This window comes from Equus asinus, chromosome 21 (assembly GCF_041296235.1).
Source record: "Equus asinus isolate D_3611 breed Donkey chromosome 21, EquAss-T2T_v2, whole genome shotgun sequence".
NCBI lineage: Eukaryota > Metazoa > Chordata > Mammalia > Perissodactyla > Equidae > Equus > Equus asinus.
Genome location: NC_091810.1, coordinates 24,394,233 through 24,420,289, shown reverse-complemented (window position 1 = coordinate 24,420,289; position 26,057 = coordinate 24,394,233). Strand labels below are relative to the sequence as shown.

General features: G+C 40.5%; 1 protein-coding gene across 8 annotated transcripts in view; it reads left to right on the top strand.

The window, feature by feature from the left end:
* The window catches only part of CNTN4 (contactin 4), an 878,916-nt gene extending 854,494 nt beyond the window's left edge, over positions 1–24,422 (top strand). For 7 of the 8 annotated variants that reach the window (XM_044754900.2, XM_044754901.2, XM_070492796.1 and 4 more), the window contains 10 exons: positions 178–298; positions 4,094–4,252; positions 6,462–6,611; positions 8,150–8,220; positions 9,235–9,469; positions 11,074–11,186; positions 11,749–11,935; positions 12,367–12,479; positions 19,850–20,018; positions 22,608–24,422. In XM_044754900.2, the coding sequence (XP_044610835.1) occupies positions 178–298; positions 4,094–4,252; positions 6,462–6,611; positions 8,150–8,220; positions 9,235–9,469; positions 11,074–11,186; positions 11,749–11,935; positions 12,367–12,479; positions 19,850–20,018; positions 22,608–22,708 (1,419 nt within the window). In that variant the 3' untranslated portion in view covers positions 22,709–24,422. The remainder of the gene's footprint in view (positions 1–177; positions 299–4,093; positions 4,253–6,461; positions 6,612–8,149; positions 8,221–9,234; positions 9,470–11,073; positions 11,187–11,748; positions 11,936–12,366; positions 12,480–19,849; positions 20,019–22,607) is intronic. The other variant, XM_070492801.1, reaches the window with a different exon arrangement.
* Positions 24,423–26,057: the final 1,635 nt, after the last annotated feature.

Here is a 26,057-nt window from a genome sequence, read left to right as displayed (position 1 = left end):
ATGTTGGTGCTGTTATCTCAGGCAGGTTCACATATTTTTAATAGGCCATGGCTTGCATCATTAATGTTTTCATCAGCCAGTGTAAAATAAATCCATTAGTCACAGTGTCCTTCATGCGATAATGATATTTAGAGCTCATTAAAAAGTAATTGTAGCCACTTTCCCCTACTTTATCAGCAGGATTCAGCTGGTGATTTGATGATCCGAAACATCCAGCTGAAGCATGCTGGGAAATACGTCTGCATGGTCCAAACAACTGTAGACAAGCTGTCTGCTGCCGCAGACCTGATTGTAAGAGGTATGGGAATTTTGGCTTTTGTTCTTAAAATACTTTTGTGATATCTACTCCTGCACAGAGCTCCAAAACCCTGGTTTAGAATTATGTAAAAAAGTCAGAAGCTGAACATTGTAAACAGTGGTTAACAGTCTATAGAAGTTTTGTATGCATCTATCTCCCACAGACGCTTGTCAGAAAGTGCAGAGCAAGTCCAGTTACTCTAAACTGAAAACAACTCCTATGAGTGCCCAGAGTGCCTGATTTATGTCTATTGGAGTTGATGTGACCTTCTGGAATAACTTTAGTTTAACAAAAGCAAATGGCTTAAACAGGGATCAAATTGTGCCTTTTTATGTTTCATCTGGGCTAAACCAAATTAGTGTTTTAGCGGCTTAATAAAATCATCACCAGTTTTTCTGTTTCCTTTTTTCCGTAAAGTTAATAGCTCTGTCCGATTCCTAAAATATGGCTTTAGAGGGAAACACCTCCTGACTGCTTGGATGTAGTAACTAAGCTAGGAGCTGACATAAAACCTGATGTTTGTGAGATTCTCTTGAATATTAGCAACAGGGCCTCAGTTCAACCTAATGGCTGCAGACGCCCTGGCTGAGCCCCACCAAACCAACTTGTAAAGGAGCAGTTAGGACTTTTAAGAAATATTTTTAAATTAAAATTAAAATCTTTGTGAATCGGTGTACAGACCAGAATCAAACTGATGCATGCCCAGGGGTTTTCTGAAGTATTAAAAGCAAAGCCAAATCAGAATATCAAAATAATCCCTTGGCTAGTGTCTCCTTCATCTAAACCACTACTGTTGGTGTTTAGGCATCTTTAACCAGCAGAAATTTGAGTTTCAGAAAATAAAAATCCAGAGAATATCAGATTTGGAGGCAGGGTGAATCTGAGTGCACAGAGAACAAGGTATTATTGGAAGCAACAAAAAGTGTTGCTATATCCTCTAGGCATAACATGAGGGGGAAACGTGTGGGAGTTAGCAAGTAAAACTCACTGTCAAGAGAGATTAGAGAAAAATAGCTTTTACAATGTGTCTGCTTCCCCTTTAAATTGCCTAAAAAAACCTTTCTGTAAGGGTACAGATCAGGGGCAGATAAGAGGAAAAACTTTCAACCTGGGTAGAGCGGCCATAGAAGAACTTATGGAAACGTGTTTATTTCCATTTTAAAATATATCAGAGCTGGTCTGCTCTCCCCTTGGGAACAAAAGAATTCTGTTGCTGAAAATTTATCCTCTATTTAATTAGGATAATGTTCAGACCAGCAGTTTAAACACCAATAAATTAGACTAATAAATATTTAAATCAGTAATACTTGAAGTTCTTAAATGATATTGTATACTTCATTTCACAGAGAATAACATTAAATACCAAGAGGAATTTGCAAATGCAGTCTAAAAGAAAATCTAGCCTAATTAGTTAATAAGGCCAATACATTAATATGCCATTTTAAACCATAATCTTTTGTTTTATCTCCTCTGGCTCTGCCCTTGCAACTTTTCTGCATATTACAGAGGGGAGGCAGAAATGCATTTCACTGCCCTGTCAGAGATTTTTATATTTGAAACTAGTAAAGCTTTGGGTCTTGGCTCCGGCTTCCCTCCTTCTCTGATATCTACTTATTTCATCCATAGCAATCTATTGGTGGCCAGAAAGGCCACCCTTCCCTGAGACAGAAGCAGAGACACTGGAATCACACCAACATTCCCTCTGTTCTTGCTTGTAACAGAAAGTTCTATGAGCCCCTGACCACGTGGACATTTTGTTCAGAGGATGAACATTTGTTCATTTTGTTATTTTGAAAGAGGGACCCAACTTCCCCAAAACAAAGTTGGTAAACATTCTGTGAGCTCACATCTACACACTTGTGGGGCGGGTGGCAGGAACGTGACAGAGAGCAAAGAAAGCTGTGAAAGTACCATCTTGTCTCCATTGGTCAAATTCATACCTGCTCTTTATTTCCTTCTTTCCAACAATGGGCTCAGATGCTTCCTATCAATTTAATTCATTGAGGAGTTTGGAGGGGAAACGCTTTTCTGTTTGTGGTACTTTGATTTTCAAGGCCGTCAAAGGAATCTCCATTAAAACAGGGGATGGGAATGCTGGATGAGAAAGCTAGTGAGAAAAAAAGAAGACTATATTGTCTTCGGGACTCTATCTGGTTAATAAGGGTCCCAAAGACTAAAGGTTACCTCAGCTCTATCTAGGTGGCATTAGACTGACATGCTGAAATGTCACCATGGAAAATTAATCAGTTCCAGCATACAGATTTCCAGACCTCTTGTTCAGGAGTAGGAGGAAAAAGATAAATTTAGTCTCACCTGTGGGTCTATAAAAATGATTTTTAAAAAAGGAAAGAAGAATTTAGGGCATCACATAACACGTGCAGAAGTGAATCCCAGAACAAAGTCATCCTTCACGAAGTTGCCGTTGACTTTTCACCGCTCTGTGAGCAGTCTCTTTCTTCCCTGCTCCTGTGACATGGCCCAACAGTATTCGGGCAGTCTATTTGATTGCTGCACTGGGCCTTAGCAATGCCTCCTAGGAGTATCTCCTGTCCAGTGGGTCTGAGGTTTGTCGTTTTGTCCCTCTCACAATCACTTTCTCTCTTGAGGTGGTCAATTGTGCCTTCTTAGAAGTGCCTTTAACTGCCTAGTAAGAGCTTTTCATGTTTGAATCTAGGCTAGCTTGGGGTCTTTGCTCTGGCTCTGTTGATATTTGTGTTTGCCTGCCAACCACTTTCCATCCCTCTGTTTCTTTATGATTTCCAAGCTGTTATTTAAATCTGATTTCCTCCTGTTTGATGGTTTAAGTACGCGGACAAAAACAATGAGCATCGGGAGCATAAGTAGAAAAATCCAGGTATGACTTGCAGAAACTGCAAATGAGGGTCTTTAGACTCCAGCCCAATTTTGAAATTCCTTTCAAGAAGCCACAGTCTTGTGACTCTTGAGCACTGATCATTTTCACAGCAGTTCCCTTGTACACAAGTGTGTGCTCATTTGATGTGGGGCAGGGAGGGGTCAGTAACTATAATGCACAGAGCAACACTGTGACCCCCAAAGTTCTAAAGCCATTTGTGCTCAAATCCACATCAGTGGTAAAAATGACCATTTTCAGAAGACTCTAATCTTCATTTATCAGTAATGTGTCCCCGGAAAACAGTGCCTGACCTATAAATATTTGATGGATGAATTAATGAATTTTGCCGTTGTGGTACCCCAATATGCTCTCTTAAAATCAAGACCAAATATTCTGTTTTTTTCTTTTTAAAGATTGGCACCTGAGCTAACAACTGTCGCCAATCTTTTTTTTGTTTTTTTTTTCCTTATTCTTCCTCCCAAAGCCCCCCACTACATAGTTGTATATTCTAGTTGTGAGTGCCTCTGGTTGTGCTATGTGGGACGCTGTCTCAGCTTGGCCTGATGAGTGGTGCCATGTCCACACCCAGGATCCGAACCAGCAAAACCCTGGGCCGCTGAAGCAGAGCGCACGAACTTAACTACTTCTCCATGGGGCCGGCCCTTAGACCAAATATTCTCTTGTAATTCTTTGTTTATCTATTAGCTTTTCCTATTCTATTATGAGCCCCTAGAAGAAAGAGGCCATGTTTCATTCATCTCTGTAGTTTCAGAGCCTGGAAGAATGCTGGGCACCTAGTAGGTATCCAAAAAGGAATTGACAAGTGAGGAATCTGTGAGTGAGTCAATAAATAGTTGAATAGGTCAGCATCCTATTGGGTCATTACTTACTCAGACATTTGAACACACTGCTCCAATTCTGAGGCTCTTGCTCTTTCACAGGTCCCCCAGGACCCCCAGAGGCTGTCACCATAGATGAAATTACAGACACCACCGCTCAGCTCTCCTGGAGACCCGGGCCTGACAACCATAGCCCCATCACCATGTATGTCATTCAAGCCAGAACTCCATTCTCCGTGGGCTGGCAAGCAGTCAATACAGGTACCATATTGGATGCCTGGTGCTGGTATCTCTAAGGGGCTTCTGAAACTCAACATAGTGGACAAAGCACTGTGGCAGAAGCCAAGGAGCATCTAGGTTCTTGTTCAGACACAGCTGCAAACAATACAGTGGAAGTATTTCCTACACTTCAGCCAACTATACTATCATTTATTTAATATTTTTCTTTATATCAGCTCATGTTTGTTCCTTTGTTTTTAACTCATCCTAAGCAAGAATACCTGTGAAATGATAGGTCTGTTATGCTCATTATATTTTTTTCTTAATACCCATTTAAAAATACGTTAGTTAGAAATAAAATGCATCTATCTGTGTGTTACCTAATATTGTCTGCGTATCACTAGCACGCTTTGGGAAGCAGTGGATTGTGCTAGTCTTCAATCACAGTCAGTGTGAAGTTTATACGCAGCTCTCAAGAAGCCGATAACTAAGGGTTACATGGAGTCTCTTGACTTGAAGCTTGGAGCCCATTTCTTAGGTAGTTAAATTTGGGCGTGGAAAAGCATGAGATTTTTTTTAAATTAAAATTACATGAGTTAGCCATAGTATCCCACCTCTGTCAATACCTCCAAACTGACTCATTTTGTTATTTTATTTGGCTTTCATTTGAGGAAAAATTGAACAAACAAGTAGTTGTTGTAAGCAAGATACACACTCCTCTAGTGGTCAAGGGTTGGCTGTGTCACCTTGATGTTTTGAAATAGAAATAAATGGACTGATATGCCCAGTTTTATGCAATTCATATGAATAGTAATGATTTCAACAACTTTTTTTTTCATTTTAGCTTATCCAACATTAGAAATGGGTTTCTGTGATTCCAGCTGAATCACTGACTTTCTTCTGGGTCACAAGAGTGTTTTAGAAAGGAAAGATAGGAAAAATCTGGACATGAGGAAATATGAAGTCTACTCCTGACTCTGCTAATCAGCAGATCTCTATTCATCTTCGTTTTCCTCTTCTGTTAAATGGGCATAATAAGAATTATTTATGACCCAAAAGAGAAATGATTGTGAAACTTTTTAAAAAATAGAAAGTGCTGCATAAATATAATGCAGGAAAGGAGGAGGATGAAGATGCTGCTGCTAATAATAATGATGGTTAAAAAAAAACCTGAAATTTGTTGAACTCTTACTAAGTCTCATATGCTCTGCTAAATGCTTCTCTTGGATTTTTGCAACCACACTGTGAATAGATATTGTCATTAGCCTTATTTTATGGTGAAGAAACCAAAGCATGGAAAGGTTAAGCAACTTGCCCAAGGTCATTTGGCTGCTAAGTGTGGACTCAGGATTAGAGTCCAGGTGGTCTGACTTCAGAGCCCACGCTTTTTATCTTTGGAGGGTAGGACGGTGTAGGTGTGGCCCGAGGAGGCTAGCAGCCACTGCAGCCTAGTCACCAGGATGGTGGCCTCAGCTTGGTCACAGGGGACCTCCTGTTGAGTCTTTTGGCCCCAGTGGGAAATCTCTGGCAATCAGTCTAAAATTCAAAGAGTTGTTCTGTGAGCATGGAAGCAATATCCAGAGCTTCATGGCTGTGGCATAAAGCAGGCCATGTCCTCCTGTGCTGGAGCCCTTCTCCAAATACTGCTAGGTGAACACTGTCAAATTCTGCCTCTCTGACTCTCATTTTTTGTTTTCTTCATGGGCCAGCCCTTTTCTGTTTACAGATTCTATAGATATGCTAATACAGTTCATTGACAGTAGTAGTATAGTTTTATAATATTGTAACTCCATTGTTATGATAAGTTATAGAGCTTGGACCACAGACAGACAAAGGTAGAAATCCAGTGTGACCTTGGGTGAGTCACTTAACCTTCGTGAAGCACATTTTCCTCATCTATAAAAATGAAGACAATAACTTTACCTTACTCATAGGATAGTTGTAAGAATTAAACAATGTGCCTGGCACTACACCATAAATGCTGAAAAACATGTTAAGTGATAACAGTAATGATTACAGTCCAGTAGCTTTGGGCCTTGAAGACTGTGTCTTTTGTGATGGTGTCTGATTTGAGTTTATTAGTTTAGCATAGAAAGTTCTGGGATTACCTTTCTGTAACAGCTGTTGGCGCAGCTACTCTCAGACTGCCTACAGTGCCCTAAACACAGTAATGGTGATGATGATGGATGGAAATTCCTGTCTTCCTAACGTGGAGTCCTGTGAAACATCCTCACCTTTTGATGTCTTTCAGTCCCGGAACTCATTGATGGGAAGACATTCACAGCAACAGTGGTGGGTTTGAACCCTTGGGTCGAATATGAATTCCGCACAGTTGCAGCCAACGTGATTGGGATTGGGGAGCCCAGCCGGCCCTCAGAGAAGCGGAGGACAGAAGAGGCCCGTGAGTACCACCCAGGATACAGATAGTCTGCTCCAGAGGCTACTGTTCCTTAGGGAAAGACTTTGAATTCTTCCTGCTCTTCAGCCCTCTTGAGGCTCTGTATTAGCACACCCTTCCTTGATGATTATGATGATCAGAAATCACACCAGTAGATGCTCAGCTTAACCAGTAGTGAGTTTCAATCAAGAGTTAAGTTCTCACTCTTCCCTGGGTCCCCTTGTACAGGGATAGATACTCTGTGTTTAGTTCTCTCCAATGTCAACTCTTTCTTCATTGGTTTGTTTGGTCACCAAGATTCTCCTACCAGGATTATTATTTTTTTTAAATACATACCCCACATTTCAAATGAAATCAACTCACAGAAATCACTGTAGCAAAGAATAAGTTCTTCAGAAATGTTCAGTAAGATTTTCTTAGGGTATAAACCGTTCCCAGAAGCTAAGATTCAGAACATCTTGCTATTTCACACAAACCCATGCAGAAATTTAGTGTGACCCTCATGTACACAGCTTGAATTCCCAAAGGGAGAGAATGACATCAATTCATCTGCGTTAGTTGTATTTTTACTTCTCTCATTAAGTATGGGTCTGTGTAGACTTCCCAGCTGTGACAATACCAAATATTTGTTGAAGGAATAACAAGGTCCCTAAGCAAATGAGAACTCTGACCCTACTCCTGGACAAAAACCCATCTACATCTATTTCATAGGCTTTAACCAAGGGGACATACCCAGTTACCAACTACATACCCCAGCTAGACAATTTTAAATTCTGTCTGGGGTCTTTCATTTACATGCTGATAATATAGCTAATCCCCATGCTTTCTTTTCCCCCTCCAAAACTGTAATTTAATTAATTCTTCTCAACAATCATGAGGAGGAAGCTAGCATAATTTCCCCTCTTTTACAGAGAAAACTGGGGATCAAAGAGTTTAAGCACAGTGAGCCAAGGGTCAACCTATGTTCACCGCTTCCTTCAACACCCAGCTTAAAACTCACCTTCCCCAGAGAAGCCATTAGCCCTACCCCACTCTGAGCAGCCTGCTACTTCAGAACACCACTGCACTTCTCCATTCTGTCTGTACCGTACTGTTGCTTATTGTTGACATTGCTCTATAATTGTCCTGTATGTGCTCTCTGCCTCCAACTAGATTGTAAGCTCTGCAGGGGCAGAGTGTCTATTGTCTCTCCTTTGTGTACAACCGCATGGTTAATAAATGCCTACCCAAGCTTTAGAACCAGAACCTCAGTCCTTTCCTCATCTCAGTGAACCTCAGCCTTTAGGGATGGAGCTGAACCATTGGTCAGACATGTCAGATAACATGTGTATCTTGTTGAAAGGGAAACAGGTAACCAGTATCAACTTCCTCGGTATGTTTCACTTCCTTAAGCTGATGCTTCGGGCCCCTTTCTGATCCCAAAAGACAAAGGTGTGTGCATCAGAGTATTCATTTAAAGTGAGTCACCTCAACCAGGCAAACTTCCTGGCCCTCATTTGCCTTTGCCATCTGACATGACTTGTTTTTTGTCTCCTGCACAGTCCCAGAAGTCACCCCAGCTAATGTCAGTGGTGGTGGAGGCAGCAAATCTGAACTGGTTATAACCTGGGAGGTAAATGAATCATAGAACCAAAGGAACATACATTAGTCTAGGCAATTTTATTATTTTCCTCTATGTTAAACGTATCTGGGAAGTTTCCTCCTCTGTTTTTAACAGCTAAAATCCATTTGCATGCAAACACTCCCCCTCACATAGCTAATGACTAGCAGAACAAGATGGTGCTTGCCCATTAATTGTTAAGTTTTAATTCAATTCATCACAGGAAAAACAATCATGAAAGGGAAGACAACACAAGTAAAAAACAAATATATATATATATATATATGAAGCCTGGTTCAGAGAAAACCAGTTTTTCTTTTCTTCCTCAATTGCTGCATGACTAATTGATTTAAAACATTTGCCAGCAATAGATTCAGTGTACCAGCATGATTTCCTGGCAGTTGGCTTTGCTGCTGGAGCTCTCTTCTATGAGGTATTTTTTAAACAACCTGGAGGAAGGTTAGTCACCAATTTATCAGAAATTGATTTTGAGAGAGGAGGTGGGAGTTTTAGAATGGGTTCCTAAATGTTTTTGAAGAATTTTAAATGACAGCCCCAGAAGTTAAAATCTTTCATTCAACCAAAGCCCCAGCAGTGAAAGAAATCACTCCCTCCGGCTCAGCTCTTCAGTCTGATCCTGGCCGAGCAAAGATGCTGTTTACTTCTTCAATGAGATCTTTTGTCTATTTGGCACTGGAGGAAGATTCATATTAGATGGTATATGTTGAAATTGTTGGGTTCTAGATCAACTGTCCAGTCATTTCCAACAATTTCAGAGCTGAGTCTCCCCATGAAGAAGTCAGGCTCTCTATTGCAGATTTTCATCAAGTTTTTTAACCGTCTGCAATACCTCATGAATATTTAAGGTAGATCAATGGCAAGCCCCAAATTTAAGACTCGACAAAGCCCAACATAAGATTGGTGGGGAAGAATATGGACAAGAATGTTGGGGAGGGAGAATAAAACAATTTTAACATTTGAATCAAACTACTGTGATTTCTGAAAACCACCTCCCTTCCTTCCCAGACAGTCCCCGAGGAATTACAGAATGGTAGAGGTTTTGGTTACGTGGTGGCTTTCCGGCCCTATGGCAAAATAATCTGGATGCTGACAGTGCTGGCCTCAGCTGATGCCTCCAGATACGTATTCAGGAATGAGAGCGTGCGCCCCTTCTTTCCCTTCGAGGTTAAAGTGGGTGTCTTCAACAATAAAGGAGAAGGCCCTTTCAGTCCCACCACAGTGGTATATTCTGCAGAAGAAGGTATGGTTTATGCTGCCTAGATATTTGATATTTCTTCAATTCTGAGAAATTGCTTTTAGGATGTACAATCGCTTTAGCACTGTACCCATAAATTTAAGGTATATCCTTATTTGAGAAGAGTATAATGTAAAAATTTGGTTAATTATTTACCACTGGTATCTTAGAAAGATAGCAATACTACTGTATATAAAGACTAATGACTATCCATTATTAATTCCATTGCTAAGGACCAAAATCACAAGCACCACAAAGGTCTTCATATCTACATATATGTTATCATTACTTTTAAAAGAATTCTATTTTTAGAATTAACCCTTCGCGATCTAGCCCCTGACTCTATCTTCTGGTTCAACTCCTGCTGCTACCCTGCATACTCCATGCTCCAACCATATCCAAAGGATTTGCAATTATCCAAACAAGCTTGAGCCCCTTGTATATGCTTCAGCTTCTCTTAATGTTCCCTGTCTTGACCACCTTGTGATTTCATGGTCATTCTTCAAGACTCCACTTGAACAACAAAGGTTCTCTCATTTCCCCTGGCCAACTGTGTTAAGTGCTTCTCTTTACCTTAATATCTTAACATTCCTGTTATACTCTCATCTCAATGTATTATAAACTTTGAATTTTAATTTGCCATCCTCACTAAGGTATGTTTCTTGAGGGCCGGCTATTTATTTTTCATGTTTGTGTCACCAGTGTCTAAATGTGCCTGACACATAGACCCTTAATAAGTACTGAATTAATTAACAGAAATAGAAGCTTACATTGTTATGGATAGACAAAACCTTAGAGGTCTCCTTGTCCAACTTTTTCTGTAACATGATGTGTATTCCAGAGGGAGTCCACAAGTTGATTGTAAATGGTACCAGAGGAACTATTAAAAATATTTAATAGTTATATATTGATTTGAATTGCATTCGAAAAAAATACAGCTATCAAATGAAAACCAGGATTTTATGAATGTTAGTATGCATGACATGGCTAGGTTTTTCTTTAAGAAAGACCACGGAAAGGAAAATATTAATATATAATAATGGTCTATATCTCTGGCGAAAGTAACTGAAATTGGGGAAGCAGTCTTGGTCCAGGCTCTCCTTTGCATTTGAGGATGCTGAGGCCCGTGAAGCATAAATGACCTGTCCAAGATCAAACAGTTTGCTATGTAGAACTGAACAGTCACCTGGCTCTCCTGAATCTTAGTCAAGTCAGGTGACTCTCCTTTTGCCTTTCTCTTTCATTTTCATAATCCAGTGACTAAGACTCAGGTTCATCTATGACAAATGCTAATTGAGAAGGATGTGTGTTAAAGGAATCACTGGCTATGAAAACGTGGTGCTTAAACTTAAGTAGTCTTAGGTTAGTTCCCTTTCACCTACCCCCAAATTTAGACGCCAAAGACTTTGGACAAGTCTCTTCACCACCGTGTTCATCACCACCCCCGCCCCAGCCGTTAATCATGGCTTCTCTATAAAAAGAGGATTTGGATCATAATCACTAAGAGCTATAATATAACCATGGATGCTTTGCACCTTGTAATGCCAGTATCTAGAAGTTTGTCCTGATGCAGCTGATAGAGTGATAACTTTTTCCATACTCATCCTCAGAACCCACCAAACCACCAGCCAGCATCTTTGCCAGAAGTCTTTCTGCAACAGACATTGAAGTTTTCTGGGCATCCCCGATAGAGAAGAATAGAGGACGGATACAAGGTTATGAGGTAAGCAAGAGATATGAGCCTTGAGTCTGGGAAAGAGTCCCTAGGTCTCAGTGAGACCTTCAAAACACACTCTGATGCGAAAAAGACCTGGATTCCCATTTAGAAGCATTTGTTTTAGGGAACAATTGCTTCTAGGGGAGCATTAATGGAAGCACAGAACATTCCACTGTGAGATTACCCTTTTCTGTGGTATGCTCCAGAGATGTTTTTTAAAATAGATGGAGGTATAAGCATTTATGAGATAGTTGGCAAAATGAGCTTTAACTTCTGAAATGCCTGGGATTCCTTGGGCTCAAAACAAAGGTGGGAAAAAAGGGAGAAGTAGCCAGCAGTGGTTGCGCCAATTTACATCTCACAATGAAGCTAAGAACAAAAAGGGGCCCTTCTTACTGTGGATAATTTCTCAGAGCATACAAAGCTCTTGGTTCTGAAAGCTCTGCTTGTGAATTAGAATAGAAAATTAACTCAATCATAAGAATCTGTATTTAAAAAAATTACCTGATGACATTGGAAATATCCCCAATAGTTATGATTTTCGAGGTCTTCCTTTTTATTTTCTCAGGTTAAATACTGGAGACATGATGACAAGGAAGAAAACGCCAGAAAAATACGAACAATCGGAAATCAGACATCAACAAAAATCACCAACTTAAAAGGCAGTGCACTATATCATTTAGCTGTCAAGGCGTATAATACTGCTGGGACAGGCCCCTCCAGTGCAACGGTCAACGTGACAACCAGAAAGCCACGTAAGAACAACCTTGCTCAAAAATATTTTAGGGATTCATTAAACATATCCCAAGTTCATTCCGCATCCCCACCTCCCAATGATCATTTGCATACTAATTGGTATCATTATGTGGATTCAAATTTACCTTAGCATTTTAACTGAAGCTTTCTGAATACCATGCAAAATTCATTGCTCCAGAGGACAGAAAGATAAATGTTTTTCTCCTTACTGGGAAAGGCTACTTCTTTTAGCTATAAATGTTAGGCGACCAACTGAATCTTTTTCCATTTGCAGTGCTGTATCTCGTCATATTTTAGTGACCTTGAAGACACATATTAGTGCAATAGTCCATTAAATTGCCTCCACTCTCGAATTGTAGTAAGGAGATATTCCTCAGAATCCATTGAGACTTAATAATCTGTGACTTCGTATATCTTAATTTTTTTATAGCACCAAGTCAACCCCCCGGAAACATCATATGGAATTCATCGGACTCCAAAATTATCCTGAATTGGGATCAAGTGAAGGCCCTGGATAATGAGTCGGAAGTAAAAGGATACAAAGTGGGTAATTTCTTTTTTGCAAATGCTGTTAATGGGGACAGTCTCTTCCAATGAATCATATGAACCGTGTTCTCCTTTTCTCTGATGATACTCTCACAGCCTCTTTAGGAATCTCTGTCCTCAAAGTGGTCTGGTCTGAGTTTTATAAATGGTCCCTGGCAATGGGCCAGGATTTAGAGAATTGCCTAAACTTTGGGTTCAGACAGAGTCAATCTGATATGGTTAGACCCTGTGGTGGGGACTCTGAAAAATCCTGAAGAACCACATTTTTAACATGTCTACTGTCGGTTTTGTTTTGTTCTTGTCTTGGTTGTATTCTTTTAATCAACAATAACTTCTCAGTATTACTAACGGTTAATCATTTTTGTTCATATTCCTATTGTTAGGGAGATGCGTATATAGAAAAAGAAGCAGAGATTTTTTAGAAAATTCCTTTGCCTGATTCTATAAATGTTAGCCAGACTTTAAAGAGCTAGAAATGAAAATGTATGTAGCCTTGGTGCCCCAGTTAAAATGGGTTATAAATATCTTGGGGTTTTTTACTTTTAAACGACGTTTGAGGCAATCAGTGCAGGTCAAATGAACGTGGTCTGCAGGCTGACTTGAGCCCATGGGCTGTGACGTTTTTGCACAGCGATGTTGAGAGTAGCAGATTGGCAGTGCTGTCAAGCACTAGTTAAAGAACATGGACCGTTGGGAAGTAGTTGGTAAAGCCAGAGCTGGAATTGGGAGTTGACATAGTCATTAGTAAAGCCTTGGGCGATGTGATTAGAGAAGGATTCGGAAAACCTTCCTTTTCATGGACTGTTTTTCCTTCACCTGAATGGCATAGTGACTTGTATTCTGCCAGCAGAGAAACATTCCCTAAAAACTAATTTGCAGACCTTTCACTGAGTCCTTTTTTAAAGGCAACCTCTTCTGGAAGGGTCTTAAAGTATACAGTCATGCATTGCTTAGTGATGGGGGATACATTCTGAGAAATGCGTCGTCAGGTGATATCGTCATTGTATAAACACTATAGAGTATACTTACACACACCTAGAGTGTCTAGCCTACTGCACATCTAGGCTATATGGCAACAGTCTGATGGAACCACCCTCGTATAAGCAGTCCATTGTTGAGTTAAACGTCATTATGTGGCGAATGACTGGATAACATAAAGAAACGGGAGACCTATGTTTTGGTCCTCTATTGGCTATGTGACTTTAGGTAGATCACTTAATATCTCTGGGACTGCATTTTTCTTTTATTAAAGGAGAAATTTTATTTTCTAGTATCTTCATTTTCCTCTGAGCCTTTGCATCTCTGTTCCATCTCCTTGGGACTGTACCCCTTACTTCCACATTCTTAACCAGCCACTCATCTTTCAGTTCTGAGCTTAGAAGCCTTCCCTGATGGCCAGAGCTCTCTCTGTTGGCCATATTTTTTAAATGGCCTTTAAACCTTCCATCCTCTTGGGTAATTGTAATTGGCTGATGCCTTATTGTGAATCCCCATACTGTGGACCTCAAGAAAACAGTGGCTGAATTTCACCCTGATTTCTCCAGCCAAGCATACATTCAGTCTGGTTGTCCTAGAAAGGAGGTCTCATTTCCTGAACTCCTAAATCGTTAGCCTCTTAGTGTGAAATAATGTCAGTTTATCTGATCAGTTTTATACAGGACAAGAGAGACTGGAAGATGAAAGAGGGAGGAGTCCACTAAAATGAGGAAAAGAAAGAAGGCAAGAGCAAAGACAGACATTTGCAACTTTGCAGTTCTATCCCAGGCTAACAGGACAGGACCTTAATCACCACAGGAAAGAAATGCAGATGTGATGTGGCCCAAATTGACTTAACCAAACCAAGAGAGACAGTGAAAAAACCGAGAAATTGTCCCTCCCAGCTTGCAGTTTCACCCACTAGAACAGATTTAAAAAGCACAATAAAAGTGCAGAAAGCTTTAAGAGTCCCTGAGAAGGGGCACGAGTTTCGTGAGAGAAGCTTTAACTAGATTTTAAGCTCATGTTCAAGCTGGTGCTGAAATAAAATCGAAGGGCAGGGAGCTACCTAAACTGTTTCAGGCAGCCAGGCAAAATGTTAGCTCAGCAAGAGATCCTAGAGATCATCTAGGCAAAGCCCTTCATTTTACGGATGCGAAAACCGAAGCCTGTTGAGTTGAGTGACTTGGAGTGCCCACAGCTTTCACAGAGGCAGAGATCTGTATGCAAGCTGAAGTTTGCTTCAGTGAACTGGGTTCAAAAGATTATAGGCATTTTTTAGGAAAAAAATTGAGGAACAAGTATTATTTAGTTGCCATTTCTTTGTACTCCTGTCCCCATTCAGAAACTCTCATATGAGCTTGTCTTGGTCGCACCTTTCCAAGAAGGCCCTTATATTTTTTACCACAACAGACACTTTGGCAGACCTCTCGGAGATTTACTTGAGCAGCATAGAATCAGGCAGGGTGTGGTGGAATAAAGCAGGGCAAGACAAACTTGGGGCATTCACCTCCCAGAAAAGACCTGCTGGGCCTGGCATAGGATGGGGGGAAATTTTTATTTCCATAGAACAGGAATAAAACATTGGAACAAATGATAAGCGGAGAGCTTGGAATCTTTCCATATCAGAGCAGCAGATCAGATGATATAATCTATTTAAGCCATGGATTTAGACATTTTTTCCGAGTATGGTTTTTCATGTTGGTTCACTGTATCCTGTAGATCTAGATTATTATGAAAAATATAGTGGCACCGGGGCTGGCCCCGTGGCCGAGTGGTTAAGTTCGCGCGCTCCGCTGCAGGCGGCCCAGTGTTTCGTCGGTTCGAATCCTGGGCGCGGACATGGCACTGCTCGTCAGACCATGCTGAGGCAGCGTCCCACATGCCACAACTAGAGGAACCCACAACGAAGAATACACAACTATGTACCGGGGGGGCTTTGGGGAGAAAAAGGAAAAAATAAAATCTTTAAAAAAAAAAAAAAATATAGTGGCACCTCCAAGTTGGGAATTTTGTATCTAAGGAAGCATCAGTGATGGATGGGTGTCAAGTGTGTGAAATGCTGCAGAAACTACATGTGTGACGGTAGAGAAAAGAGAAGGAGGAACAAGGTTAGACCAGATGGTAGGAAAGGGCTCTTTCTGAATTCTTCTTGATTTCCGACTCAAGAACCCTTCTCTTTAGGGCTGGGATTGGAGGAGCCAGAGTCCCCACAGCCCCAGTTAGATCCCAAGGAATCTCACTGTAACTGGCTCTAGATACTGAATTGCTATGTATACCATGTAAATGTTTGGAGATGTATAATTTTTTTAATTACGCATATGATTTGTGTGTGTGCATTTATTTTTGCATTTTTACCTAAATTGTCTAAGTTCATGGGATTTCTGCTTAGGTAAACAGTCTTAATAAGAAGTTGACTTTAGGAAGTTTGAGACCCAGAATATTCTGTCAGCACAAATCCTTAAGCTACTTTGTGACACTCAAGCTAACAAGAGAACATACAGTTTTAGTATCACAAGCCAAACTGCCTACCAAGCCAGGCAGGTTACATAAATGGGTTAAGTTGACTCGGTCCTTTCAACAAATATTGTAAATATATGTGCCAAGCACTGTTGTAATTTATTTTAACTTTGTAATAGCCCATGAAGTAGGTACAGTTATTAGCCCCAATTTTATAGATGAAGAACTCATGGCACAGAGTTTAGTAACTTGCCTACCTCACATAACTAGTCTATTTTGTCCCAGCTTTATGAGATATAATTGACATATAACATTGTATACAAGTTTAAGGTGCACGATTCGTTGATTTGATACATTTACATATTACAAAGTGATTACCACCATGGCCTTAGCTAACACCTCCATCCCATCACATAATCACCATTTCTTTTTTATGGTGAGAATATTTAAGATCTATTCTCTTAGGAACATTCAAGCATATGATATAGTATTATCAACGTAACTAGTGTATTGAAGACCTGGGATCTGAATCAGGCAGTATGGATCCAGAGTCCCACCTTTTAGCCACTCAGCTATTCTGCCTACCAGCAATAAACAAATATATCAAGTAGTAATAAAGTACTACCAAGAAAAATAACTCATAGTGAGGGGAGTAGACAGTTCCGTGGAAAAGACAGGAGAGACATTATTTTATACAAAGGCCAGGGAAAGCCTCTTACAAGAGGTGACATTTCAGTTGGGCTTTGACAGAAAGGAGGGAGTGAGATAGGCAGTTCTCTGGGCAAGAGTGTTCCAAGCACAGCAAACAGGATGTGCAAATGTCCTGAGGTGGGCACATGGACACAATAGACAGTGTTGGAGACTGTGACAGACTGCAGAATTTGTGACTGTCCAGAATAGGCAGTGGCTTCTCCAGCCAATTGCTGCCAGAAAGGAATGTAGACCAGCATGGCCACATCTTCCAGTTTTTCAGTAGAACTCAAACTTTTTCACCTATAATTCCTTCATTTTTAATTGGTGACATGTAACTCAAAAAAAAGTAAACACCATAAGGACCAAGCAGTTAACATATGCAGGCCAAATATGACCCATGGGCCATCAGTTTTCTCCTGTCTAACCCCCTTATTTTGCATTTATGAAGACATAGATCAGAGAGGGGAAGGAACTTGCCCATAAGCACACAGGTATGGCCATCCAATATTAGTCAAGAATACGGCCTGTGGACCCAGACTGCCTAGGTTTGAATGCTCGGTCCACAACTTGCTGGCCCCTGGGCAAATTGCTTAACTTCTACAGTCTCAGATTCCTCATCTTTGCAATCAAAATAACAAGAGTGCCTACCTCAAGAGGTAATCCATGTTAGCATTTAGAAAATACAGTGTTTAAACACCTAGTAAGGGTTCAACAGTGTTTGATGCCATTATCGTCATGCCCATGAACCCATTCTTTCTCCTTGTCTTCTATCCTGGGTTGTATGAAATGCAAGCTCAGCCTTCAAGTCAGTCAGCTGAACGAGTGTTTGGTGTAAATAAAGGTTTTATAGGCCTTTATTTAGGTTCCACTGCAGTCGGTAATATTACAAGACTGATAAGCAGTGCTGATAAAAGGGCTGCTTTTTTGTGGAAGTGTTTCTTTTGGATTTATATTTGAAACTAGTTGAATTCTCTGCACTCTGGCAAGGACCAGAGGTAAATCAAAGAAGCAATTTATTCCTCAAAGCCAGATGTGCCCTTGCATCCCATCAGCCAGCCCATGTTCCTGAAGGGCTGTGATGAGATGCTTTGACACTCACTCCTGAATGTGCCTGAGGATTTATTTGAGCCTGATCGTTAGTGAGGGGATGCTGAGTTTGATACAACTGATGCTCCAAAAAAGGAAGGGGGAATGCTTATGAATCTTTCCACCTTAGGGAAATTGTGTTTTCCACCTTGTATTAGAGAGACATAAATTAAGGTGATGAAATGCCAGGGAACAAATGGGATCTAAACCATTTTAAGGGAATTTTATGAATTTCACTTGTGTTTGGTTTTTCTTGCAATAGAAGAGTGACCTTCTGTCTCTAACCTCAGCAGATCAGATTTATAGTGGGCCTTAGGGAAGGAGGAACTAATCTTGTAGTTCTCCAAGTGTAGTCCCTGGACCAGCTGCAATGGCATTATCTGGGAACCTGTTAGAAATGCAGATTTTCAAGTCCCAGCCCAGACATACCAAATCAGAAACTCTGGGTGGGGGCCAGCAAGCTGTTTTAACAAGCCCTCCAGGGGCTTCTGATGCATGCTCAGCTTTGAGAATGCCTGATCTAACCCATGATCCCCAGCCCACATTAACATCACCTGAAGATCTGGTTTTAAACAGTCGCATAGCCTGGACCCTGCCTCTACAGAGTCTGACGCAGGGGAGCTGCAGACTGGTTTCTCAGCCTCCTCACTGCTGCCTCTTCAAGCTGGATAATTCTCTGTTGTGGGGCCTGTCCTCTGCATTGTGACATCCTTGGCTCTAGCTACTATGCCAGTAGTTCCTGTTGTAATAACCAAAAGTGTCTGTGGACATTGCTAAATGCTCCCTGGGGGGCAAAATTGCTCCTCTACCCCTCCCAGCCTTGTTGAGAACCACTGGACTACAGCAGTAGTATTTTCACAAGCTCCTAAGTCCTTCTAACACACAGCCAGGACTGAGAACCACTGATGTCACCCAACCCTATCTTTCCTATTGTCAGGGGAAACTGGAGCTGGTGGGTTATAGAGGTTTAAGAGTACAGGTTTAGGAATCCTCATCCTGCCGCTTACCGGCTCTGTGACATCTCTGAGCCTTAGTTTCCTCATCTGTAGAAAGGATTAATACCTGTCTTCTCGGATTGCTGTGATGATTAAACATGGTGATGTCGATAAAATGCCTAGCTCATAGCAAACATCAGAGAGTATTTGTGGGATAGTTATCATCACAATTATTGTTGTATCCAGAAAGGTGGATGCACTTTTCCAGGCTTTTATATTTTGTTCCTCATTGGAGTTGATGATGATCAGCATAGGCACTACCAGGCAGGTGAATGTGTTTTCACGAGACCTAGTTGGCCACCTCATCAAATGAGCCTCTAACCCAGACTCAGAGCCAGTGGCGGCCAAGAAGGGAAACAAAAGTGTGTGAGGGGACTGCTAAAGCTGCAGACACTTCTAGAGTGACTGCGATTTCCACATAACATCCCCTATTTTGTATGTAGCTCAAAAGGGATTCCCAGTGGTAGGAAAAAGGGAGTTATTGCCCTTGCCTTTCAAAGATCCTCTCCCCGTGCTGGAATGCCCTCTCTCCAAAGGATCCACGATAATAGTAGCTTATCCTGCCCTGTGCTTCTAACTTTTGCCAAGTATGCTTCCATCTCTTGTTCCCTTTGAGCTCTCGTAGATACTATTTCTTACATGCTTCCTTTAGAGCCAGGCCTTTCCCTATATTCAGTCCTTGTGCAATCTTGAGAACACCCCAGAAAGGTGGGTATTATTATCCCCATTTACAGATGAGAGAAATGAGGCTCAGAGAGGTGAGGTAAGTGGACCATGGTCACACAGTGGCCAAGTCTATTCTGATGCCAAAGCCCCTCATGTGTAACTGAGCTCTATACATCCTCAAAGAGGTATTAATTTTTTCAGGTGTGCTAGCTGAGCCTTCCAGAGGTTATGTGAGGCCACACAGCGTGTTGGTAGACTCATGCTACCCCCCAGCCCCATGCTGCAGTATCCTTTAAACTCTTTCCTCATGATGAAATGGCAGCTGCAGACATGGCCCTTGCTATAAATGAGCCTCCCAAATGCATGTGGGCAGCCTGACAACCTTGGTGGCCCTGCATTTCACTCGTGCCCAGAGGTGGAAACAAAGGAAGGCTCCATCTCTGGGGCCTTTGTGAGGACAGCAGGTGACACCTGTTCTTTCTGTGTTGGCAGGTCTTGTACAGATGGAACAGACAAAGCAGCACATCTGTCATTGAAACAAATAAAACATCGGTGGAGCTTTCTTTGCCTTTTGATGAAGATTATATAATAGAAATTAAGCCATTCAGTGATGGAGGAGACGGCAGCAGCAGTGAACAAATTCGAATTCCAAAGATATCAAGTAAGAATGCCTTTTTTTCCCTCTCCCTTCTCCCTGCCTAACTTATCTTATAAGCCTTCGCAATGAGTCAGGGCTTCAATGAAATTAAGCCCACAAAGAAAGACTTCTAATAAAAATGGACCATACCACCCCCTTCCTCAGACAACTGGTGTTTGCTGATCACAGGCATTTCATGCAAAAGACAGTTGGCCAGTTTAATCTGTTCCAATCAAAAATTAGATTAAAGCAGCCCCAAATCGGTCACACAGGTTTTTCCATGTGGCCCCATGTGGTTGGCGTCTACAATAACCCCCAAATTACAGCTTAGCAAGTTAAAAGCATGCCTCAGTCAGGAGGAACAAGCAAAAGAGTACTTTAAAATGCTTTGGCAATTTGTCTCTAGTGAAACGATGTAATTCGATGTCTTTGGCTAAAAGTATTTTGAACTTGACACTATTTATTTTGAATGTGTGTGTAACATATGTACATAAATGCATATGTCTATATATAGTCAAGATTATTTGTTTTTAAAGATTGTTGAATAGTTTTGAGAGTATTCTTTTTTGAGCAAATATATTCATTCCTACTTTTCAAATCCTATGTTTGCAAATATCTCAGCACATTTTTTTTTTGTCATTGTTATGTGACTTCATTTATTTGAAGGAAAAAAAAACAGAATAGCCAAATCCATAAACAGAAATCAGATTAGTGACTGGCTGGTGGTGCGAATTGTTGTTTGATGGGTACTGACTTTCCATTTAGGGTGATGAAAAAGTTCTGGAACTAGATAATGGTACTGGTTGTACAAAATTGGAGCCACTGAATTGCACACTTTAATTTAAATGGTAACCTTTATGTTATGTATATTTTACCACGATAAAAAAAAAATTGTAGTTAGATATCTAAGTGTCAATTTTCATTGGCCTTTGGATTTAACAGTCTGGAGATAAGCGATTCAGTGAAGACTGGAGATATAAATTTTCAAGCCCTCAGTGGAGAGATGATATTACAAATCATGGGCAAAATCCTTACTGCAGAGTCCTGAGTTTCAGCCCCTCTGCCAAGTGTCCATCGCATTATTTTTCAGATGAGGAAAGAGGTTAGTGTGTCTTGCTGATGTCAAGTTAGAATAAAGCATCCACTAAGCAATTTTAGTTGCATCTATAACATTCGGATGCCTCAAATCAGAAGAGAAAATGTTCATTGGTCCTTTCACCCTTCTTCTGAATAAGCATTTGTTAATATTAACGAACAGAACAGGACTTCAGATGGGAAAACCAAGGCTGCAGCAAGCTATGCTCTGAACTCAGGAGTAGTTTGCCAGTTTCCAGATGAAGTTTCTATTTATTACACCTTTTTTGCATACAAAGACTAACAGCATTTTTGTCTTATAAGAAACTGGGGAGAATCGAATTCTACACCTCGTTAAGCCAAGGGCTCTAACTTCTGTTGAAAGGGAACCAGATTTATGGTGAGATGTGGAACTAATCTCAAGGCCACAAAAACAAAACAAGATTGGGGTTTGTTTTGAGGTTAGTTTATCTCACTTTGTTAAAATCTCACTTCACACTTTCTTATCATTGCAAGGATTGTAATTTTTTTTTTTAGGGTGACTGAGATTCTTGGTTTAATTGCTTAGAAAAACAAAGTTTAAGCAATTATCTTGGTATAATTAGCAGATAACAAGGATGTAACTTTGAGCAAAACATGATCTTTTCCTCAAGAGATTTTTCCATTTTTTTGGTCAAAGATCTGACAATCTTGAAGAAACCTCAAATGACAGTTGCTAACCTCTTAGTATGAAAAATGTAAGACCTATAAGAGAAAGTTTTTAAAGGATTGAGATTATTTTGGGGGGTCTGGGGGTGTACATAAACAGACATGGGATCAGATCCCAATTCAGCTGTTTACTAGCTAGGCGAACTCGGACAAGTTCTCTTACTTCCCTAGGCCCCAATTTCCTCATCTGGGAAATGGTATAGCAACAATACCAGATATTCTTAGGGTTTTTGTGAGAATTGTGTCATACTGCTTGGTGCCCAGCACAAAGGTAGAGTTCAAAAGGGAGTAGCAATTTTTATTTGGGTGCATCATTGATACATCATATTTTAATAACATTACCAGTAATATTGAAGATTCTTCTTGTGTTAGATGTGGACATCCTCATTTTACAAATGCTTAAATGGAGGTCCAGAGATGTCCCATAGCCTACTCCCACATTCATAGCTAGGAAGTCATGAAACTGACATTAAAAAGTCGTTTGGAAGGGGCTGGCCCCGTGGCCGAGTGGTTCAGTTCGCGCGCTCCGCTGCAGGTGGCCCAGTGTTTCATTGGTTCGAATCCTGGGCGCGAATATGGCACTGCTCATCAAACCACACTGAGGCAGCATCCCACATGCCACAACTAGAAGGACCCACAACGAAGAATGTACAACTATATACCGGGGGGCTTTGGGGAGAAAAAGGAAAAAAATAAAATCTTAAAAAAAAAAAAGTGGTTAGGAAATGGTCATTTCCAGTAGAATCCAGCCAGTTCTGCTGTTTCCAAAAGCCCTGTGGCCTTGCTTTCCAGGGTGAGGCGATGTTGAGTGAATTTATTTTCTCTTTGCAGATGCCTATGCAAGAGGAGCCGGGCCTTCCACTTCAAATGCATGCACGCTGTCAGCCATCAGCACCATCATGATCTCCCTCACAGCTAGGTCCAGTTTATGACGAAAGTCATCTAAAGGACTTACTGTTTATAATATAAGCAACATTTAGCTAGTTGTTTTGGAGACACCCAGTACTAAGTAATATTGTTGTTCAAGTACATCTTATTACTGGAAAAAAAAAATGTTTTTTGCTTCTTTAGGAATGGCATTATACAGTACTTCCTCAAAGCAAATCTAGCTTTGTCTGAAGTTTCTTTGGAAACTCTGCAATGCACTGAAGACATCTGTAATATGATGTTACCAAAGCAGTTTACATATGTCCTTATATGCATATTTTTTATTATATATTTAGTGTTTTATAGAATTTTTTAAAGTTAACATGAAATGTAGATATTAATTTTTTTCCTCTGCTGTAAAATGCTATGGGCAACACGATCATACAATTATTATTTGAAAATATTTCCTTTAGAGACAAAATTTGAAACTCATCTTGGTAAATAAATTGCAAATGACTTGTACAGTTTTACAAGGATCTAGTGCAGAGCAGCTGAAGGCTTGGTCTGTAACTCAAGGCTGCTGTCTGTAAATGACTCTTCAGATGGTTAACGCATTGCATCAAGTCCTTTTGACACGTACACTTTGTTTCCCAACCTGTTGTCAATTTTGTTTGACCCAACTTGAGATGGTTTCAGGAATGGCTGCAATCTCAAAACCTAAACTCACTGCCCAAGAGGTACCTTGTGCAATACTCCCATCCCTGAATTTAGCGGTGTACGGTAAGACCTTCTTTTCACACCACTAAGTTAGCATCGTCTTTGTAGTAGCATTATCTTAGACATTAAATTTGAAGTTAAATATCCTGTAGTAACATAGAGCAAAAGTTACTATACTCAACCCAGTCTTTCAAAGGATAAAAGATAATTTTACTATCTTTAAATGTATCTGTTTTGAATGTACATTTTTAAAAAAGGTAATTCTCTGTTGATGGATTCATAATTTCTTTATATATAATATGTGTATCTCTTTAATAATAGAGCCCTTCTTTTGAATCAAAATCATGTACGGAGTTTGGCAGATTTCTCCTATTTCAGCAAATAGTTGCTGCAAAGAATTTTTTCATGATTCTATAAAAGATCTTTAGTAAAATTGTATGGTATCTTGATGATTCTCCTGTTTTGCAATAGTAGCCTAGTTGCTTTATAAGCTTTACCTTCTAAGTCTTAAAACCACACATTGGAAAATGACAATATCAACAAAACCGTATTCTTATGAAAAGAACTATTTGTTATAATGGGGGAGGTTTTGTAAGTTGACACTAGTGGAACAGTGCATATAAAAGGCAATGAAATTTTCTATAACAATTTTCACATGTAAACACGCTACCACCTTTTCTTCTTTCTGAGAGAGCTCAAATTTGCCTGTAATTTGTCGTTTTCGCTTACAAATAATATAAGTTAAATTTCAACCTTCTAGCTATATTTATCCAATAAAGTCATAATCAGGATTCCACGTGTGTAAAAACTAGAGTGGTAACCAGAAAAAATATTGTCAGTATTTCAAGCTGTGTTCCTTTCTTAGTTTGATATGGTTACATCTATGTTAAAACAAAATTTAAAATCACACGCAAAAAAATCAACAAAATAATAAAATGAATGAAAAAAAAATGACACCCCAGGTAGTTCCCAACCCCAGTGTAAATGATATTTACCAGTGATCCAGCATATGTAATCTTTTTTTAAAGGTATTGTTAATAAATATTCTGTCATTTGTAAAGATACTTGTCTTTTGGGAGCATTTTTCCTGCCTGCCTGTCAGGGAATTTGTTAGCTCACCCTTGTGCTAGTTGTAATTTGAGATCATAGAGGGACTCAAAAGTCTCTGGCCAGGATCCAAAGCTAGATGCCCCTGAGCTATTCCTTTGGAACTGATAGCCCTGAATACACCATTTCAAATCCTCTTTGGAAGTAGAGAGGGTTGAAATCCACAAATAAATGTCCTGAAGATCAAACGTGAATATTTTCTCTTGATTAGCTAAATCTTTTGTACACTTAACCTAAGGATATCTTTTGTTTGAAGGTTTCCCCACCCGTGCCGCTAAAAGGATAAAATGTAAACCTGAGCATTTAAGGCCCTTCTTAATCTAATAACTCAACTTTGTACCCAGCCATACTGAGCCCTCACTGGCCCCTGAACACTGCTTGCTTTTGGTCTCACCTCTGTGCCTTTTGGTCACATGGCTGCCCCTCCCTGAAATACCCTCCTCACTCTTCTTTCTCACCCAAATCCTAACTGTCCTAGGGTGGCTCCAGCCCCAGCTCGTCTGTGAAGCCTTCCCACACCCAGTCCTTTGTGATGTTCTGCCTCTGAATTAGCTGCAAGCCCTGTCGGTACCACTCATTTAGTAATTAATCAGGTACGACTTTTGGAAATCTCTTGTACTGTTATCTTGCATTTTAACTTAACTCCTGTATTGTTACTGAATTTTCCTTGTATGTATGCCTTGTCTTCCCAACTAGATTGTAAGCTCCTTGAGGGCAGGGACTTCGGTCTTATCTTCCATGTACTCTTCATAGTGCCTAGCACAGTGCCTTGCAATAAATAATCATTGATTAATTGATTGAAGGGGTCTTTGAAGTAGCATTTTGCATCAGTTGCCTGCCTGTGTGCCATAGTGAACTATGGGAAGACTGTGTCACTGCTTCTGTGAGGTCATGGAAAACGTTGGAAGGCCTGGCTTCTAATTTTATGCCTTGGAAAAGTCCTTTAATCTCTCAGCTTCATGATCTGGTAAATGAGACCCTAGCTGAGTCTGACTGAGCTGAAAGTATTTTAGAAAGTGCCTCAGAGGCACCTTCACCCAAAAGTGTCTGATTTGTTGGCTTCCATGGTTGTTGCAGGTTGCGTTCACTGGTTGCGAGCAACAGAAACAACTCTGCTAACTTGAGCGGATAAAAAGGAAGGACACAGATTAGACCACGTGAGCCAAGGAAACACTAAATGGCCAAGCCTTGGTGAGAATCAGAACCAGGCCACTCTGAGGATCCACACTGTGGGAACTTTGGAAAGTCTTTTCAGGGTGCTGTTGAGGGGATGAATCAGCTCTGTTTCCAATTTTAATGCCACTCTGTTCAATATCTAAATTCCTAGAAGAATCTGATCAGTATAATTTGTGTCACACAGCCAGAGCACCTTGATCACGCCAATCCTGCACTCATGGGAGAGGGACAGTTTCTTAAAAGAAAATTGAGATGATGTTTCCAGAAGGTGGGATAATAGATACGGGGACGGTCTAAGCAACACACTTTCCATGCTTAGCCATCCAAGGGGACTTCCCCAGGCCCTAGTCCCAGTTAATACACTCAGATGGAATTTAGTACTGCTTCAGATTTTTGCATAGTGACTCTGAAGGA